General features: G+C 40.6%; 1 protein-coding gene across 2 annotated transcripts in view; it reads right to left on the bottom strand.

Annotated features, from left to right (window-relative positions):
* Positions 1 to 20798, bottom strand: part of sema3bl (sema domain, immunoglobulin domain (Ig), short basic domain, secreted, (semaphorin) 3bl) — a 57320-nt gene that overhangs the window by 34503 nt on the left and 2019 nt on the right. For both annotated transcript variants that reach the window (XM_028583398.1, XM_028583399.1), the window contains exon 2: positions 4982 to 5142. In XM_028583398.1, coding sequence (XP_028439199.1) covers positions 4982 to 5142 — 161 coding nt within the window. The remainder of the gene's footprint in view (positions 1 to 4981; positions 5143 to 20798) is intronic.

Here is a 20798-nt window from a genome sequence, read left to right as displayed (position 1 = left end):
TGCAAACTAGTTTTTGATAGATAGCTCCACCTTCACACCATCTGATTGGATGGTCTGTCTGACACCCAGCCTGCTTTTGTCTAAAATCTGGCATGCAAATGTGGGAATCCATTATAAGCAATAATATGTATCATGCCTGACTGCAATGAATAAATAAATTAGGGCCGGTCTAAAACTTGGCTTGAAATGGTCTAGATCACTGGACAAGTTTCTTGGCACAATGCTGATATGATTGCGTGTCTGTTAAAGGTCTGGCTCACACACAGTCTGACCTAAAGCAGCCTGATAGCATGCCTGACTGATAGTGATATACTGTGAAATCAGGCCCTGCCTAAAACCTGGCTGGCAATGGTCAGAGTCGGTGTACTGCAACATTCCATCCATCGTCCAAAAGTCTCGCTCTGCATGCTTTAGGCAATATGGCTGACCTCCACCATTTTCCTTCCACTGCTTCTTGGCACGTCATCGATGTGATTCTACCTCTTCAGAGCGCCCTTTCATTTTAAATCCACCCTCGGACATTATTCACATTTGTAATGTCTTTGATCTTTGAACAGTGTTAATTTTACCTGCAGAAAAATCTATCCAGAGCTGGAAACAAGCGAGCCAAGTAAAGCCAAGTAAAAACTATCAAAACTTTTAACTTTCTCTTTGACTAAACAGCAGGGGCTTGACAAACATCAGTAGCTCCAGACACAATACTTTAGAAGTCAGCCAAAATCATGGAAAGATAGAAATCATCAAATTATGTCTTTGTTCATGTGCCAGCAGCTAAACAATCCGCAATAGATTAAAACCATCCAGTATACTTTACGCTACTTAGTTCAGACTATACCAACTGAGGAAAGAGACTAAACAACAGCTGGAAATTTGATGAACCCCACTTGTTTTCTACAGTGTAGGCACATAAAATACATAAAATACATTCATTTTAGCATTCTTATTATGTGATTACCATATACCCCGTGGCCATAAATGTCACAATATTGTTTATGTGCACTCAAAATGTAACTATTCAAAACAGTATAGTGTAATAGCTGGGACCCAAGCTACCGTATGTAGCAACAGCACGCTGCTGCACGCTGATGTAAGCAGGTGCTTTTCCATTCTGGTCCACTCGGTTGTAATTTTTGCACAAAACCATCCGTCTTCTTTGTCAGCTCAGTGTTACTGAGCCAAAGCGAAATTTGGCAGAAGCAAACAGATTGAATCATGGGCTGTGATGAGTTTATTTTTGAGTCAATCCGGATGCAACAAGGCTAGGATTGCATGCTTTAAATATTGAACTGAAACATTGTAAGAATCTTTGCAGTCTTCAATCCTGAAACTAAATCAGATTAGAAAAAAAGTACTCCCTGGGGAGAGGGTTCAAATTTTGACACAACCTCTGCTTTTATCAACACGTCACTTTTTACATTGTATTCTTTTGAGGCCAATGGGATTATTATAGCATTATGCTACACTAAGTAAACTGGGCCAGAAGCCATCTCCAAAATCACCAAGGAAGCACAGCCACAAGATACACTGCACATAAGTAAACACTGAGCAATAAACCAGCTGTCTGAACATGTTTGAACATTATATACTGTACAATAATCAAAGATGTTCTATCAAATACTAATCATACCTGCTTATGCTTTAGGGAAGGAGAAAGTGGAATATTTACTCAATCATATGAAACATTTACATGAACTAAATCACTATTTGTTTTAGTTTTTCCAGGGTAATTATCATTAAGCAACTTTCCAGATTTGATTCAGTAAGAACTGGATCCAGTTTGAGCAGAAACACACTGGTTGCATTGATGTAATGCCATCGGACTTGTTTTCTACCAAAGCCTTGTGTTTAGAATCACACCTTCCTCCCATTTTCAATTTTACTACACTGTTGATCAGAGTTATAGTGGAAAGGGTGGTAACTGTTTATGCCAAAGACATATTGTAAGCTCTGGTGGGCAGAGTTTGAGCTGGAAAACTACCAGCTAGTGTCATTTATTTCACAGTGGTTTACCACTTCATTCTGGTTGTGAAAACCGATGATGTTTTTCACAAAGTTTAGGTTTCTACCAGACACAAAATAAGTGTGGGAATACCACAAAGCTGGTAAGCCAAAAAAGTGCAATGGATGAAAATGATCTTCAAAAATGTCTACATCTCTGTTTTTTTCTGTCAAGATGGGGTGCTGAGTATACATTAATGATAAATAAAATGAACTTTTTTGATTTTAGCAAATGGCTGCAATGAAACCAAGAGGGAAAAATGTAAAGGGGTCTGAATACTTTCCGTACCCACTGTAGTTAGACGGCGGAAAAAAGGGTCTGTACACCGGGCGCATGGTTCAAAAGGGTTGTACTTAGTGTCTTCATTAATTCATAGGTGTGTTTTGGGTGTAACATGCAATAAAGCAATCAGTGTCATCTCCCACTCACTTTAAAAGCTAGGCGCGTTTGTACCTTGGCGCATTGCTATTGTAATGGCGGATTTGCAACGTAATATTTTTATTTGTAATCTTTTGTATGTTTGTGTGCTGCTGCGCTTCCCTGTGTGTGTGTAACAAGTATAGTGTGCGCACGCTGTGCATAAGCCTACGCACATTTTACTAATAAGCTGATAAAATAACAATGAAATGCTGCGCAATTGACTTTAGACCAGGTTTTGGTTGGTCAATGGTGCGATCACTTCCCGCTGCCTCAAGATAGCAATACGCCAATAATTCACTTGAACACACCTCCCTGTAAGACCAGCACGCTCATTGGCGCAAAGATGGGTGCAGGTAGCCTGGAAATCCAGACCCCAATCCCAAAGATTAAGGGTCTGGCTTTGCACCGCGCTGCGCCGGGTGCAAAATAGGGCCCAACGAGTGGAAGCAGAGGAAAGCGCTAGCACTATTAAAAAATATGCCAACCAGCATCTTTAAGGCTTGAAATTAATGTTGTATCTTATTGATTAAATGTGTACACAGACAGAAATATAAAAATTATAATTTATAGTTTTTTAGGGGAGTTTTGTGGTGTTGGTTTTTGAACTTGGGAGAGAGTCAGGCTAGTTGTTTGCTCCGGATTCCTGTCATTTTGCTAAGCTAGGCTAATTGGCTCCTGGCTCTAATTTAGCTTCCCTCCAGTTTTCGGTTGTTACGGCAAAATTGATTTACCATCAACATGTGTTCTTGGAGTGATAATTTCAAACAGTTTATATTCATTCTGTTCTTTCTGTCTTTTCTTTTTCTTTCAGCTGGTGTATGGCGTATTTGGCAGCTGTGTGTCATCTTGTAAACCTTTGTTTCGTTGAACTGGCATCACGGATATATTTCACAACGGCTGGCTCTGATAGAAGCCTGGGCATAAAGGCTCAAACAATTCGCAGCAAACAAGAGTATCAGCAAGTTTCATGTGTGATCATCAGCCAAGACGGAGAGCAGTGGGAGAAGGCTAAGAGAGGAATTAAAGGGTGGATAAGGTGGGCGACATCTGGCTCTCTGTTTATATAAATTCCCAGTTCACCCGTTTATTTTGTGTCGTGTCTTCGACCCATGTATGAGCACAGAATCACACACATTAACATGCACACACACACACACCCACACACAGTGCTGCTCTCAGCTAAAGTGCTGAAGTACACCAGTGCTTTCTGTTTTAGAGAGAGCTATTTTTGTTCGGTGCTAGAAACCAGTTTAATGGAACAAAGCGTGGAGATACTGGGCGCACTACTGGAAAATAAAAAATGTATTAATATATGGTGCTTATTTTTTCTGAACTATTCTTCTTCAGATAAACATTTGAGATGAAATGTTTTAATTTAAATCTATTCATTTCCCTAGGGTCAAAGCCTTCGAATAAAAACTCTCTGAAAACTCATAAGATATAACTCAAAAGGTATAATAACTCCCTAACTTCACAAATCACTGCTAAACGTATATCGTATGTCTTCTGTTCCACTAAATAAATGACAGTAAATTAAAGTAAAAGTAATGAATTTCATTCTAATATGAGATACACATTTTTTCCATAATTGTTAACATACTGGTCTGCACTGCCAAAGCACTGCATCATAGTGACATAAACTATGTGATCCTTGAAATTAATAAATGGATAGACTTTATTTAAACAGTTAAGTTTCAAAATCCAAGATCCAATATTTGTTCTAATTCTTTTCACCCTTTAAATCTGAAATGATGACAATAGCATCTTTGTCTCTTGCTCTGTTAGTCTTAGAACAAGCCTGTCAAGGGAGATGCAATCCAGAAAAATCTTACTGCAATAAATGCATGTATCCACAAACTTGCACGTATACCGTATATGGATAAATTCCAGAATTGATCACTCAAAAATCACAAATTTACCCCAGAAAATAGGTGTGTGATCCATCATTTTTTCTTTCATTCCTGAAAACTGAGCTTTCTTTAAGTTTTGTTAAAAATTCTCAGCACTGTTTTCTGTTCCCATTTTAGTGATGATGCAATAGCATTAATGTAAAATAAAATGGCTGTTCAGGTTTGAGTCACCACGTTTATGGTTGATGTATGAGTTTAAGAGTGCTTTAACAGATGTTCTGTAAAGAGGGAATTTAGAAAAAAACACAAAATCGTACGCCTTCAAGCCATATATCATGTTCTGCAGATTAAAACCACTTGCAGAGTCACTGCAACTTAAATAAAAATGGAATGATAAATGTAGAGTAATACAGTACAGTAACTCACCTATTACAAAACATGAATCATTGGAGCAGATTACATTAAAATATTTATTTTACTTTTTTAGGCCTTTTATTGTTGATAGGACGGCATACACTTGAAAGGGGAGAGAGAGGGGAAATGACAGGCAGCAAAGGCCTTCTACGCAGGTTCCAACCTGCGGCCACTGCATCGAGGACTGAGCTTCTGCATATGGATGCACACCCTACCAGGTGAGCTACCCAGGAACCCAATATGTAAGTAACTTTAACTTATTTATTATATTATTATTTATCGTCACCAAAAACCTCACCTCTTTGGACTCGCTGCTGGCAGGTCCCAGCATGAGAGAGTACATGATATCTTTCCCTCCCAGGAAGAGGCGGTCACGGTACTCATCCAGGAAGACGGCGGTGAGAAAGAGCTGGCCATGGTGACCGCTGAAGATGGTCGACCTGTTGGTGGACAGCAGGTCTGCAGGGAGAGAGGAAAATAACAGTATGAGCAATGGCACAAAAGAAACCCATTTCTTTTTGCATCAGTTTTAAGTTAAACTATATAGTATTATAGTAGTGATGAAGACTTAATGACAGTTGTGAGTTTGACGCTACAGCCTCGGTTTTTAATAGTGAGACTACAAAAACATGTATACATCAGTCTAAATATTTCATGGTATTTGATAGTGAATTCTGTTGGCAGACATTTTGTTTAATTCCTGTTTGCTATGTAAAGCGGTTTGCTGGACATTCATTCTCATCTAGAAAACATGAAGAGACTGTTGGTCAGATTATTATTGTAATTTAAGGTCTTTCTAAATTCTTTTCCCCCAGTCAAACAAGAGGAAAACATTTTTTTATAGACTTATCTGATATGAGAAGATAGATTTTCTTGACACCTTAAAATTGTCTCCCTTTGTCCTGCTGCTGCCTTAAAGTGAATCTGACGGCATTCAGTTCAGACTTGTGCTGTATTAAAAGTGATATGTACATTTTCTCTCCAGTACAACAAAAATTGAATGTCTCCAGTGGGAATCCACATGTAACATCGCCTTTTGTTCCACTATACATCCATACAGTATTTTGTATTACACTCCTGTTGCCGCTGTCAACACACCATTCCTTCGCATTAAAGGATGTTCCCAGAAAAGAACTACAGGAAATGTAAAAAAAATGTTTTACGTGTGATTAAATGTAGCAAAACCAGGCAATAATTCATACTACTCAAAGCCAATACATCACATCATAATAACGACTGTATTTGAATCCTGTGATGCTAAATTGTTTGAAAAACTCTACTGGTACGTTTCTGAAGTGCACGACTTTATGAGAGCACACACACAAGATACACACTCCCACATTAGTTAATATGTATCAGTAGGAGAGCAGGAGTCTGTCTGCACACACCAGCATGCACCTGGCTCTCCTCTCTGATCTGGCAGCAGCTTCAAAGTCAAAAGGTTGATGCAACGACTCAGCAGGAGTGGTAGAGACGGGTTGAATTCAAGTTCAGTTAGACACACACACACACACACACACACACACACACACACACACACAGTACATAACAACAGCAAGCTTGTCTCTCAGCCTTGAAAATCTTCCACTTTTTCACACAAACACCTGTTATATGTGCCTCTCCTACCTTCCCTTCGTGACTGTTGAATGACTCTTCTTCTGTATCACCTCTCTCTCTCTCTCTCTCTCTCTCTCTCTCTCTCTCTCTATTGAGATGATGAGAGAAATTCTTGTGTGAGTGGACTGATCTTCGGTATGCCAAACTTTCAGTGGAGAAGTCTTTGGGCCGAATCGGCTTTCCGTCTACCTGTCATCACTCGTCTGTCACGCTCGTTATTCCTCTCTCCCTCTCTTTCGCTCAGTCCAACACACACACACACACACACACACACACACACACACACACACACACACACACACACACACACACACACACACACACACACACCCAAACCTACACACACAAACACACAAGGTGAGAAAGTGGGCTCAGTCACTCACCACTGAGTACATGTATTGACTGAGTGAAGCACAGGGGCCTCCTGTAGCAGTGACACCTTGTCCATCACTAGGGCCTTGCAGACACACAAATGATCTGTTTTTATTAGAAATCTCTCTTTCTCAAACACATAGGCCTCTGCACGCACACACACACACACACACACACACACACACACACACACACTCACTCTACAGTAGGGCTGCACACATATACGCATACACACAACCTCACCCTGGACCCCCCTCATTAAGTGCAGAAGAAACTTTGACAGTGAGGAGAGAACGCTTTTAACAGTTCAACACTTTATCATGTTTTCTCTGTATATACTCCCTAATAGGATATTTAAAGCAGCCAAAACAAAAACCTGAACCAGCAACTCTGGTGAAACACTGTCCTCCGCTAAGGCCAGTCAACATCAAAGCCCGTTAAATGTTACACAAAATCCTCTGAAGATAGTGATAAAGGGAATAGTTTTATAAGAACGACTAGATATAAAACTTTAAAGTTGCTGGCAAGAAATAACGAGGAGACGCGAGTGGGAAGACATTGGGGAAACTGTAGGGAGTGAGGGAGTTGGAGAATGAAAGATAACGTCGGAGAGGGAAGGGGTGGTGTATTGTGGCTTTTAGCGGCTGGTAAAAGTCAGAAAATAATGAGTAGGTACTGTAGGAAGAGAGACAGGCAGAGAAACCCACACGACAGACAGAGTGTAGTGATGTATGATGGATTTATTGGGACTGACGAGGTAAGCAGAAAACATATGATGAGGAGACAAGATAAGCTTTAGAACTGTTTTACATTAGATACTGGAGATCCATTGCATGATATGCATTTTAATGCCAAATGTTTTTATTTTCTCAGTGTAGTTTGAATATATTGTTATTGTGACTTCAATTAAGATATTGCTAAATGTTTCAGCATTTTTTGGAGGGAAAAGAAAGCCAATAAAGTTACATGCAAAACAATCATTTTAGTGAGTTAACACTTTTGCACTGATACCAGTAGACATGTAGAGGCCCGGATATTACAGCTGGAAAGTCTAATATGTTTTTAATGACAAAGTTTATCAGCAGCACACACAGGCAGCTCCACACACCGTCAGCTGGTGACCGTCTGTCTCCACAAGTTCAACTTGTTCCACGTAGCTCTAAGCCCTGAGATGACCTTTGGCTGGAGAGGAGTGACAAGACCGTGTGTGGGTGGGTGTATGTGTGCTGATAGTGTATGTTTGTGGTGTGTGCTGAGACCTGCAACAGATGATGTAGGCATTAGATCTAATGTTCACAGCACACCTCTTTGTTTTGACAGGAAAGATTGCAGAAGACGAATAATGTCAGGTTGCTAGGGCATCAGAAACCATCTGACCCCCACTAACAAGGTTTAGTAGGTTTGTTATATTTACGTATTTTTGCCACAGACTTATCATGTTTAGCATGATTGGCAATTTGGCAAAATGCGCAAGGGTGCACCAGACTGGCATTTAAAATGAAGTTCTGTGTCTCTGAACAATGATTGTCTGTTTAACACAGACAATATCGTCATCATAACTCTTTCAGTATTTGTTTGGCATCTGCAGTTGTGTCTCAGTTCATTCGGGCAGGTTTTTTGATCTGGTGTGGACACTATTTTCAAAGATCCAATTTCCTGAACTTTCATCCTTAAATGGAGTGATCATCTGATTCTCTCTGTAAAGCTCAAGGTTATTGTTTTGCACAGTGCACCTTGTGTCATTATTTTCCCCCCTTCATGCTGTTTACACACTTGCAAACAGTCAGTTCTCAATCATGTTTGATGTCTTATTCTCTTCTTTCTTTCTGCCTTTGTGTCTCATAAATCACTCAGAAGTATACACAAATCTTCAAATAAAATCAAAAAATGTACAAACACACACACACACACACACACACGCACACACGCACACACACACACACACACACACACACACACACACACACACAGAGGGGAAAGGTGCGCTAACAGCTTCCATCTGCAGCTTGTTATCACTCCAGCAGCTCATCGCCTCACTGTGGAAACCACCCCACTGTCTCACCTCTCACCAAAATCTCTAGCTTGCTGTCTATCCGTCTTCACATCTCTTCCGTCTATCTGTTTAACCTCTCACCTCTTCATCATGATCTCTCTTCTGTCTATTCATCTTTAACTTCCTCTCAGGTGTTATTTTTCCTCTCTTGAAGTCACTTCTAAATGTCTTCAATTTCATCTCTCAGGTCTGTCCATCTGTCTTCCTGTCTCTCTCCCCTTTGCTTCCCTCTTGTCTCTCCTTTTTTCCGTCTTGTGTCCTAAGACCCTATACATCTACAAGATCCCTCACAGCATCCATAGGGAAACTTCTACATCTGTCTCCAATGTGTCTTTTTTCCCTAGAGGCAGCCAGCCGACGCTGCATTGACAAACAGCCGCCGTGCCAAACCAAAGCGACACGCGAAAGAGCATCTGGTTTCACTGTACGTGTCAAACCCAAGCTATCCCATCATGCAGTCTCAGCCACTTCAAAGATATGGATGCAGTAATGTATCCCGGGATATGTTTACATTGTCAATGTTCCGCTTAGTGAGGCCGAGGCATGCCGCGGTGTCTATCAAATCTGAGATGACTCGGACTCTGCAATCTAATTCACTGCTGCTGGTGAAAGACATTTCGCTTATTTGCATATTTCTGTTTCATATGGGAGCTCACATGGTCCTTTCATCACCCAATGACTTCTAATTAATGAAAGAAAAGAAAAGATCTAGCGTGATGGAAATGAGGGCAGCATTACTGCAACAAAATGGTTAAAAGTCAGATTTGCACTGACAAGTCTGGAAACAAGAGTGAAAGTGGGTTCAAGAGGAGAAACAGAAGAAAAGAATTGAGCCGAGAATGAAAAAAGTGAACTTCCAAATCTTATGCTGACATCTCTCATGTACAAATTGGGCACAGGCAGAGTGTAAGCTGTGATAAGCTGCAGACACACACAAACGCACGCATGCATGTATGTATGTAACACACACACACACACACACACACACACACACACACACACACACACACACACACACACACACACACACACACACAATAGTATTATCATTGGCTCAGTGGGAGAGGGGGACACATCTGAAGCCCATTAGACCCCCTGTGCTACAAAATGCATACCAGAAACACACGCGCACGCACACGCACACACACACACACACACACACACACACACACACAAATTAAAAGGGCCCTTGTTAAATCACACCTACTCCCATCTTCAGCTGACAAAACTGACAGTCAGTCTCTGTCGCAAAATATTGCTTTTTGACATTTTGTTTTTATGAGCTCTGACACACAAACACACATACTCACAAATAAATAAAGACCCTTTAGACTGATTACAACGCTGACAGATTTCCCAGGGTATCATTAGATTTCGGCTGTATATTATTGCAGTGTGCCAAGTATTTCTGGAATCTGCTGCATGCACAAAAAGTCATCTCACAGTGCTTCTCCTGCTCTCACCCCTCCCACTCCTCCTCCTTACTTACACCCTCCTTTCCCAGGTCTCATATTGCCTCTCATCCTCTTCACTTTGTCTTTGTGAGATGTGTATTAGGGCTGCACAAATAGCCTACATTATTGATCACTTTCCGACCTCACATTTTTCATACATACTGTATAAAGAAAAAGAAGAAAATTCATGCCAAACTGTTATTTCTACTGTACTGTTGCATTTATTGTTATCGACATAAATGTGTCAATGTATCTTTATGTAGAATATAGGTCATATTCATACATGTATCTGAATTCGGAGTGTGTTGATACTGTAAGTGCAGGAAGTCAAAATACTAAACACAAGTAAGGTATTAACAACACATGCAGTACTGTATATTTATTTCTGAACAATGTCACGTCAGGGTAGCTGTACTTTGCGTTTACAGTTACAGTAATAAGAAAATGTTAGTATGCTAACACGCCTTGGTCGCTGTCCATTTGTCTGTTATAAACATTATCGTCACTATCACATTGCATTAGGGGATATGTATGCAGACTTAGTGTTCAGTGTTTGCATACTGTAATATTTCCCTGGAAACAGTATGCAATGCACATACTATTTAGGTTTCATACTAAGATTTTGGACACACTGAAGAATGTCACTTACTGTTTTAGCATAGCCTACTAAATAGCATGTTAGTATGGAATTTCGGACGCAGGCCAGAGCGGGATTGGATATATCAGGGTAAACAGGTTGATTTACTTTTCTCAATGAAAACCTTCTCTCTCTCTCTCTCTCTCTCTCTCTCTCTCTCTCTCTCTCTCTCTCTCTCTCTCTCTCTCTCTCTCTCTCTCGTAAAAGACGATGGCATAGGAGGCATAGCATCAGCCTCTAACAGTACAGAATAATAGTGACCGAATTGCAAAGTTCAGACTCTCACACAAATTGTATTATGAATTGATGATTGTTGTTTTTTCTACATCGGAATCTGGTGTTTCTTTCTGATGTCGTGTAGATAACAAGCATTTTGCAAGTGCATCTTTTGTGATCGATCTTATGTTTCTGTGTTCAGTTTTCTATGTCCATACATGTTAATACAGTTTCACATAGAACTCTATTAAGGCTGCATCATTATTATATGGTAACACAGTTTGTATTTAATGTTTTTAATTTAGAGCACAATTTTGCTGTCACTCACAATCTTTATCAGTTTTCTTCTTTTAACCTTAACCTTATTTAGAAAGTATTACTTCACAGCTATTAGATGAAGACTATCTATCTAGATATCTGTTTATTATTATTTAAACTCACAGGGATGTGTGCTGGCAGAGATACCACATGCCAGGAAAGTCATGACAGAGTAAATCCTGGGATTTCCTGCCAACCTGTTACTGCTCCTCACTGGAGATGTCATTTTACCCACACAGCTCGCATTCTTGACACACTTAATCATGTGATAAAACCATGAGAAGTGAAATGTAGTGACCTTACAGTCTGATTTTGATTTCTTTCTTTCTTTGCCTGTCTTTCTCTTTATTTTTTCTTTCTTAATATTTATTTTTCTTTCTTAATATTTATTTCTCTCTCTCTCTCTCTCTCTCTCTCTCTCTCTCTCTCTCTCTCTCTCTCTCTCTCTCTCTCTCTCAGAATGCCTATCAGAGTTCCTGTTACCCAATCTCCCTTGCCGGGCCAATCAAAACACAGCGCAGGGTGTTACCTCATCACCCTTGATCCTCATCAAACCTCACCCTCCTTTGTCTCTCCTTCCTCCCCTCTTTCTCTCCTTAATTCCTCACTCTCTGACGGCCAGTTGCTTTTCTCTCTATCCATCTTTTTTCCTTCCAATTTCAATCCACTCTTACTCCATTACTCATATGCACCACACACATATCTCTCACTTATTTAATCTCTCTCATCCAAAATGATCCATGACATACTCCTCTTAACCCAAGCTTTCCTCCATCCTTTTTCTCATCCCTGCTTTCCTTTCTTAATCTCACCCTCCCTTTGCCTCAGAAATCTGTTATCCTCACTCCTCATCCTTACTCCATTTCACTTCATCACACCTCCCGATACTACAGTATATTACTCTCCGAAAAAAGACCAATGCTATTTTATTCCCTCAGTCTCTTCTTAAACTTCAGTCTTTTCTCATCCCTCCCTCAATGCCTCATCTGAGGCCTCCAGCCCTCTATAAAGTCGCTGCTGGCTGTGTTTCTTCACACACACACACACACACACACACACACACACACACACACACACACACACACACACACACACACACACACACACACACACACACACACACGTTTAAATGCAGCACAGTGCAGGCAAACAGGCAATTCTGTACAGTAGAATTCAATTGTTTTTTTGAGTTTAGTCAAAACTATTGATTTTTGACATAAAGTCATAAAGTTGAACAAGTGTTAGTTTTAAACCAAAAACTGCAATTATGAAGATATAAGGTTACACAGAGATGAAGATACATAGCCATATAAACATTACAAATGTAGTACAACAAATCTATTTTTAAATTTTTGTATGTAACTGAAAAAAAGAAGGAAAAAAGGCCAATATAGTCAACCTATTAACCATTTTTTTTATTACAAACTTGTCAAAATACAAAAGGCAATTTGCATTGAAACAGAATTTTTTTTGGCTGTCTAATAGATATATCAGTCCACAGTAGAGTCCCTTGTACTGAGCTCTTCTCATCAGCAGCTCTAGTGGAACTAATTGATTGTGTTTGTTTCGGGGGCAGGGGGTGCAGCACCTCAGTGTGTGTGACATGTAATGTCTACCATCCTGCATTAAAGAGGGTTCCCATCACCTCTGGCCTGTTTCTCTATTATTACTTGCATTGGTTCTGAGCCATAGTTCCAAATGGTAGGACACTGAATCGACATGAGATGACAAGAAGAACCCTCTTTGTCTTTGTGTGTGTGTGTGTGTGTGTGTGTGTGTGTGTGTGTGTGTGAGTGAGAGAGATAATCCTAGTAGGTTTTTTCGTTCTGTTTATCTTTCTTTGTGTGCTTGCTGCTCTCTGCAGGAAGATCCAGCTGTACTACTGTGTATGTAATGCCTGGTAATCCTTTAATGTCTTCAGTGAAAAAAAATACACAAACAGACCCCAGGATGTTTATCTACAGTATCTCATAGAGAGAGGGTGGTGGAGAGATGTTTCTTTCTAAAGTTGAAACAGTAGGACTTACTATAAAACACTGGCAAGGCATCTGTCGTTCCAACACCACGACCCAGCATGCACTTGGCGGACAGTACGAGGCCAAGTTCAACATTAGTCCAGGTGGGCACAAAGTTTTTGCAAGGTGTTATTATGAGACTGCGATTTGTTGAAAGTATTAAAAGCTTTGGATAGACATGAACAGCAGATTGTCATATAAGTTATAATAACTATAATTTTAATACTACATTTGCACCAGTAGTTCAAAATTGGTGCTGTCATATTGTCCAAATGTTTGTTGGAAAGTAAAACTAGCACATGTCTGTAGAACCTTGTTACTTATTTAATGGTTAAGGGTTATTTGTCTGTCATTTTGCCTTTGTTGTAGACTACAGGCACCCCAAGACACCCCAACAAGTGGTTTTAGTTGGCTAACCTTAAACCACCATCCTAACCTATGTCAACTACACTCATATTTTAATTTCCATGTGGGGTTGACGGTGGAAAACAGGACTTAAACATTTCATGCTCCCATTTCATGCTCCCATTTTCACAACTATCTAATTTATCTGCAAACAAAAATATACCAGCAGAGTCGTTTTAAAAACTGCAATCAAACCAAAATCCTACACAGATATTTTAAATTAGCCTAGAAATCTAGACACACCCTAGCGGCAGCAAATGTAATTTGCAGCCAGGGGGGTCTAGCAACTCTCCGTTGGCTTGCGAGCTGGAAAAGCCGAACTCTGGCCGGGCCAGTCACATCGTGTATAGAGTTGGTGGGCGGGCTTTTGGCTGCTGATGCTGGCGAACAGCGGTCTTCTGGAAGACTTGGAGTTAAGCTTTTCTTTGAGAAAAGAACAAAGAACAGCACTGAAGTCATTCTTAAAAAAGGAAGATGTGTTTGGAGTTTTGCCGACCGGATACTGCAAAAGTTTAATCTATCAACTAGCTCCGCTACCTTCTTCGTTGCTCTGCTTGGTTGTAGCGCTATCCTATTGCGTGCAGAGGGAATTTGAAAGACAACCGTTTATCCCGCCCCTCGGATTGAGCCCTGCCAACGGTGAGTTCCCAGACCCAACATCTTGATGTGGTTCTGGCTTGTCAGGCTAATTTTAAATGGTATTTGGAGCTACAACAGAATGGAAATAACAATAATAGAACAGCTAAAACCAATACAGACCAGACCAGAACAAAGTACATAACAATAGACCAGATTGGTACCAGAGCAGAGAGTGGGTCAGACCTCTCAAGGACAGCAGGGAGGAGCGCTGCTCGGTGTGTGTTCATTCTTCAGGGTGTGGCAGAGTGTAGAAGGTTTAGATAAATTGTTTTTCAGGACTTTAACCCCCCTTGGTGGACATCCATTGCTACGATCTGTAACACTCATGTTAAAACAACAGCCATCGCTATGGATACTGGGGTTGGTTTTGGCTGGCCTCTTAGCACACATTTAGACACACACACACACACACACACACACACACACACACACACACACATATGCACGCGCACACACACACACACAGACACACACACACACACTCTTTAACTTGGACATGCTAGTCAAACAAGAGTGAATAGACCTAAAGATTTCACAAAGGAAAGAGCTACAGGATACTTTCACTATGTGCGTAGCACACACACACACACACACACACACACACACACACACACACACACACACACACACACACACACACACACACACACAGCTCCTGTGTGTAAGTGGAGTAATCTACATGACAGATGGTCAAAGCCACATTGTTGGAACTTGAACCCTCAACCTTCGCTTCTCAAAGGGACCAGTGTCTTTCTGCCTTCAGGTTAGCCTCTCTCTACCTTTGATCCATCTATCTGCCATTCTTCCATCTCCCTTATCTTTCTCTCCACTCTTTCATGCTCCTCTTGTCTTTTCCTTTTCTATTCATTTTCTTAGCCTCTCTGTCTTTGCTTTTATCATCCACTTATCTCTCTCCACCACGGTACCATGACATCTTTTCATCTGCATTTCCATCTCTGTCTAATGCCCGCTTTTTCCTCTCTTCATTCCCTCTCTTCCTCTGTTTCTTTTACATGTACTCTTTCATGGATCCATCTGTTTTCTCTCCACATTCACAGATCTTTCATTCATTACTTCCCTCTCTTTCCCCTCTTTCCTTTTCTCTCCATGTCCTTTGAAAGTCATTGATGGTTCCTCTCTTTTGCGGACAAGCCCCTCTTCCATTCAACCTTCAGCCCGTTGATTCATGCCAGCATTAGGGGCACATGTTTTAATTCACAGTGCAGTTCTGGTTCAGGCAGTTGAGCCTTGCAGAGGCCTGTAAGCACTGACATTTAAGGGGTGTCAATGCAGTGTTTATCTGGACATGTTTGGCAGCAAAGCTAAGCTGTTTGAAACCAGCACGGGTTTATTAGTCTATCGTTGGACTTTGAGGGACATTGAGGGTGTAAAAGCGTCAACGCTAGTTTTGTTTTCACATTGTGAGTCTGTGTGTGTGTGTGTGTGTGTGTGTGTGTGTGTGTGTGTGTGTGTGTGTGTCATCATGTGGTCTCAGAGACAACAAGTGTACCAAAACTACCACAGAGGCAGTTTTGAGTACTTTGGCAGTTGTTTATATCTCTGCGGTCAGAATCTGTCACTGCGACAGCGTCACAACTGTGCAAGATAGTCAGAAAGCTTTATAGGTGTGTAGCTGTCATCAAAATGAAGGCCTAGTTCCAGAATAGGTGTGTCTCTTGGACCACATTTTGCCATGATGACACACATAGACCAACAAGATGCAAACAATACCAGCATCGCTGTCGCGGCTGGTAATGAGACCTAAACCAACAATGTCCTAGTCGTAGTAATTTCTGAGATCCCTACCTTTTCTGTGAAACTTCTAAAACAGCTGGGTACTGTAGTTTTAAAGGACTATTCCGGCGCAAAATGAACCTAGGGGTTATTAACTGATGTGTACCTATTCTGTTGCTCTCTGGGACATGTTGTCATGCTAATCGAATCAGTTTGGAGCTTTGACAAGGCTACCGCGTCATGACTAGTCGAACGCCGTCCAACGTGGAATCTCCATAGACAGTATGGGAATCTCAGACTCATTTGCAGGGCGCTCATTTTTCGACTAGTTATGACTGGTTTCCAAGATGGTTCCCGCAAGTAAACATGAACGCGACTGTCTTTATAATCTATATTTTTAATAAACTATCTGTACACTTACAATGTTGTCAATTCTTCGGTTCATATTTAGGGACCCTCATTATACTAACGTTATGGTGTGGTATTTCAAGCCTTTTTAGGGGTATTAAATAACGATTTAATTTGAGTGTCCCTTTGCCCCAAATACTAGCATTGTGGCATTGTTACTGCAAAAATGCTGATTACTGCTGGCCATTTATCTGAGGCAAAAATAAGTTGTAATCAAATTATGATTCAACTTCTCTGTCTTACCCATGATTAGATCACTTTCACCATTGGCAGTTGACTGCAATGCAGGGGAATTGATGTTGCTATGGTTACCTGTTTACATAATATACCTTACCAACTGCTTAAGAGTGCCCTGTTGTATGATTTTAATGCTGCCAGCCAGCTAGAAACAAGTAATTTCTGCATCCACAGTCTAATATTATCTACATGTTTCTACTTTATGATGATGGAGATAAAACTACTTGAACTACCAACATGTTCCTGGTTCATTTCAAATCTGATCTGCTGAGAAATGAGCCTCAACCTCACCTATAACGTAATTTCCTTTCATAAGCAGGAGAAACAATAGGAACAGTCAGCAGTGGGGTTATTCATTACCGGCATGACACTGTGGTTCAGCAAATCTAAGACATATATTTTCATCCAGTGTTAATAAATGATTTCTTGTCTTTGACCTCCTTGTGGATTTCTGATGGGTGAATTATCTATTCCGGGTCTCTTCCTTTCTTTTTCTTACTTTGTTTTTCACTCACTCCATCCTTTTTCTTTTCTCTGAAACATTGCAGGCACTTTTCCCTTCTCACCCCAGCTTCCTCTCCATTTGTGCTCTCTGATCTGGCCCTGTGTTTATCTCAATCCTTTTTCCAGCTCCCTGTCTCTCACACATTGACTGTTAAGTCTCTCTCCCTCAGTCTCTAATTCCTCCATCTGTGTGTTGTCTGTGATCTCGCCAGGCCGCCATCTGAGGGTTGTCACATGAGAGATGCTGTTGACATGACACACAAGTGACACCCTGAGACACACAGATGTCTACATCAGATGTATTTTCACGCTTTGTCTCTCTCTCTCTCTCTGACACACAATTACACACAGTTAACTTCAAACACACCAACTGTTAAGTACACACAGATTTCCACATCAGAAGCAGTACATTTTTTTCTTTCACACACACAGACCCATTTTGCCCTTCATACACACCCACACAGTAACACCTACTCATACACACATGAATGCTTTACACATCAAAAACGCCTACACACTAACGCCTCAGCACACACAGATATCCAACATACTCACTGTGCCTCTTTTCACACACACACACACACACACACACACACACACACACACACACACACACACACACACACACACACACACACACACACTCTCTCCACCCTTCACATCATGATGACAATGATGTAACAGTAGTTAGCACTGTCGCCTCACGGCCGGCTCTGGTCCTTCTGTGTGGAGTTTGCATGGTTTCTCTGAGTGCTCCAGTTTCCTCGCACAGTCAAACAACATGCAGGTTAAGTTATTTTGCAACTCTTAATTGCCAACAGGTGTCACTGTGGGCGTGAATGGTTGTCTGCCTCTATGTGTCAGCACTGTGATTGACTGGTGACCTGACCAGGGTGTACCCCGCCTCTTGCCCAATGTCAGTTTCATGATAGTTGTAGCAGTTCTTAGCCCCTGTGTCATTTATTACAATCAACGTACAACAATGGAACGTACAACATGTCAGGTATTATCCCTTACATAAACATAATACACACCAACCAGCCAATTCTTCACCACGATATATAATAATTAAAATACATGCATATTAAATGCTTTTATAAGGGTGTCCCAGTGGACAGGTTTGGGAAACAAACTTGCATACAAAACTTTAGAAACCTGTCACCAACATAAAGCTGCTCTTACATCTCAACCCATCTTCACTTGAAAGCTTAACGACCTCATGAAATGCTTTCAGCTTCTCTAAATACATCTCTCTGTCACTGGACAGCTGAAATCAATAAAATGATTTACAACTTTCACCTTTTTCTCTTTCTTTTATTAAACTATTTCAACTATTGTTCATGTGCTGTAAACTTTAAATATTGGGTATTAAGCCTGCGGGCTAAAGACCCTTTGACTATATGATAAAGAACTTATACAAACATTTGAAATTTAAACACATGTCAACCATTACTAAAACACTAAAACCTCTAAAACCCGCTCCTCTTTCCAATATTTCTTAGAGCTGACGCTTATATATCACAGTAAAAAAAACATGTGCTTGACAAGCCAGTTGGCTTGGTTACTTAAACCTTCAAGTTTCTCTCTTTTATTTCCTCTTTTTCTTTTCATTCACTGGGTTTTAGATCGGTCCAGAGGCCTGGGAGCATTTAAACTCGGGAAAAGCAGGAGAGAGGAGGATTGTAATGAACGAGCTATTACACAGAGCACGGAGGGAGTGATGGATGAAAAAGAATGGAGAAAGAAAGGAAAAGAGCTGAAAGATGAAAGGATAGGAGACGCCCTACATTTCAGCAGCTCCGGAGTCTCCAACAGACTGCCGGTGACAGATTACCCTAAGAACCTAAGAACAACTAACAGCCGTCTGTAGGCCTATGTACGCATCTGGGCAAAGCCGACTGAGAAAACAAACTCATTAATTCACAGTCTGTGTAAGCGAAAACAAACAGAACCCTTCACTCTGAGAACTAATGCAATCTGATCAAAATAGGACGCTGATGTTTTCAAGTGCCCCCCTGCCTTTGGCGAGACAAAGTGAATATTGTATTAGACAGAGAGTGTATGTGTGTGTGTGTGTGTGTGTGTGAGAGAGAGAGGGGGGGAATTCAAATGAATAAATGAAGCAGGCCGATTGAAGGAGGAAGACAAATGAAAGACATACAGAGACAGATAGAGAAAGGCAGAGAGAGATGCATGATGGGAGGTTGGTATAGATGCTTGGCAGAGGGCTGGGAGGGCAGCCAACCACACACACATTGCATACCTCGACGCCTCAATGTCACCCCATAAGACACACGCATGAACACACACAGACACACACACATTCTCACTTTTGTTATTGAGAGTTTGAAATGCAAATTAGGTTTAAAAAAATATGAACTGGGATTTGCTCTAAATATTACAAACGTTAATGTCAGATAAGTACAGTGTCCTATGATGGTGAAAATAATAAGGAAGAGAAAATGAATTAATGAATTAAGCAGTAAAATACCAGAAAGGACTAAGTGATAGTGATTTGGTTAATTGCAGGTCAAAAGCAGTTTAGGTGTATACAAGCATTTAAATGTAAATATTCTAATATGTATTTAGGACCTATTTGACTTTGAAATGCTGTTGAATGGCTTGGTTTATGTTAAATAGAAAAAAAGATTATCTCTTCAACTCATTTTACCATGATGTATGTTTACCTGCAAACGATTAAATCACTGCTGACTGGGATGTTTGAAGTAAACATAAAGATAGAGGAGTACTTTAATAGTTCGGATGTAAAATTGTCTTCTTCCTGCTTGAACTTCTACCCACTAATTGATTGAAATTAGATAATGACAGCTTTTCCTGTTGTTAAATTACCTCTACATCCTCCTGGGAATTCAAACACCCTCTGGGCTTCTCCGGGTTTTAATGAAAGAAGGAGCGATAGAGGAAGAGACACACAAATAGAGGGAGAAGAAAGAACACTGAGGTTAGACAGAGGAATAAGAGATTAGACTTAAGAGTGAGAAGATGAGACACATGGAGACGTATGGAACGATTTACGGTCGAGTCAAACAAGGAAACGAGAGACTTAAACTGAGGGGGAAATTATGTAAAACAGGGCAAACTGTGGGGTCAAATCTAAGGTCATCCAGACAGGAAGCGAGAAACTTGTTGGTCACTAATGAGAATCTTATAGGCAGAGTTTCTTCCCACACTCCTCATAATGCTGGCAAAATGTGAGGTTAGTGTTTTTCGATTTCAAGAAATTGAAACACTGGTTTTATATGGTACGGTTTATTGCTAGACCATAGTGAAAATGAATCTAATGCTTTGAAAAAGGGGCTTGAAATGAGTAAGTGACTCACCATCTTGGGCACTGCTTTTTCCACTCATGTTAAATTTTTTCTGTGATTGCCGCAAGAGGCATGGCTATTGGGTCAATCAAATTATAAGGGTAGATTCCCATGGCAGCATGAATGTGCGCAGCAACTTTCATGGAAATCTACCCATTATGAGATATCTTTTGTGCA

This window comes from Perca flavescens, chromosome 7 (assembly GCF_004354835.1).
Source record: "Perca flavescens isolate YP-PL-M2 chromosome 7, PFLA_1.0, whole genome shotgun sequence".
Lineage (NCBI taxonomy): Eukaryota > Metazoa > Chordata > Actinopteri > Perciformes > Percidae > Perca > Perca flavescens.
This window is presented reverse-complemented; position numbering and strand designations above follow the sequence as displayed.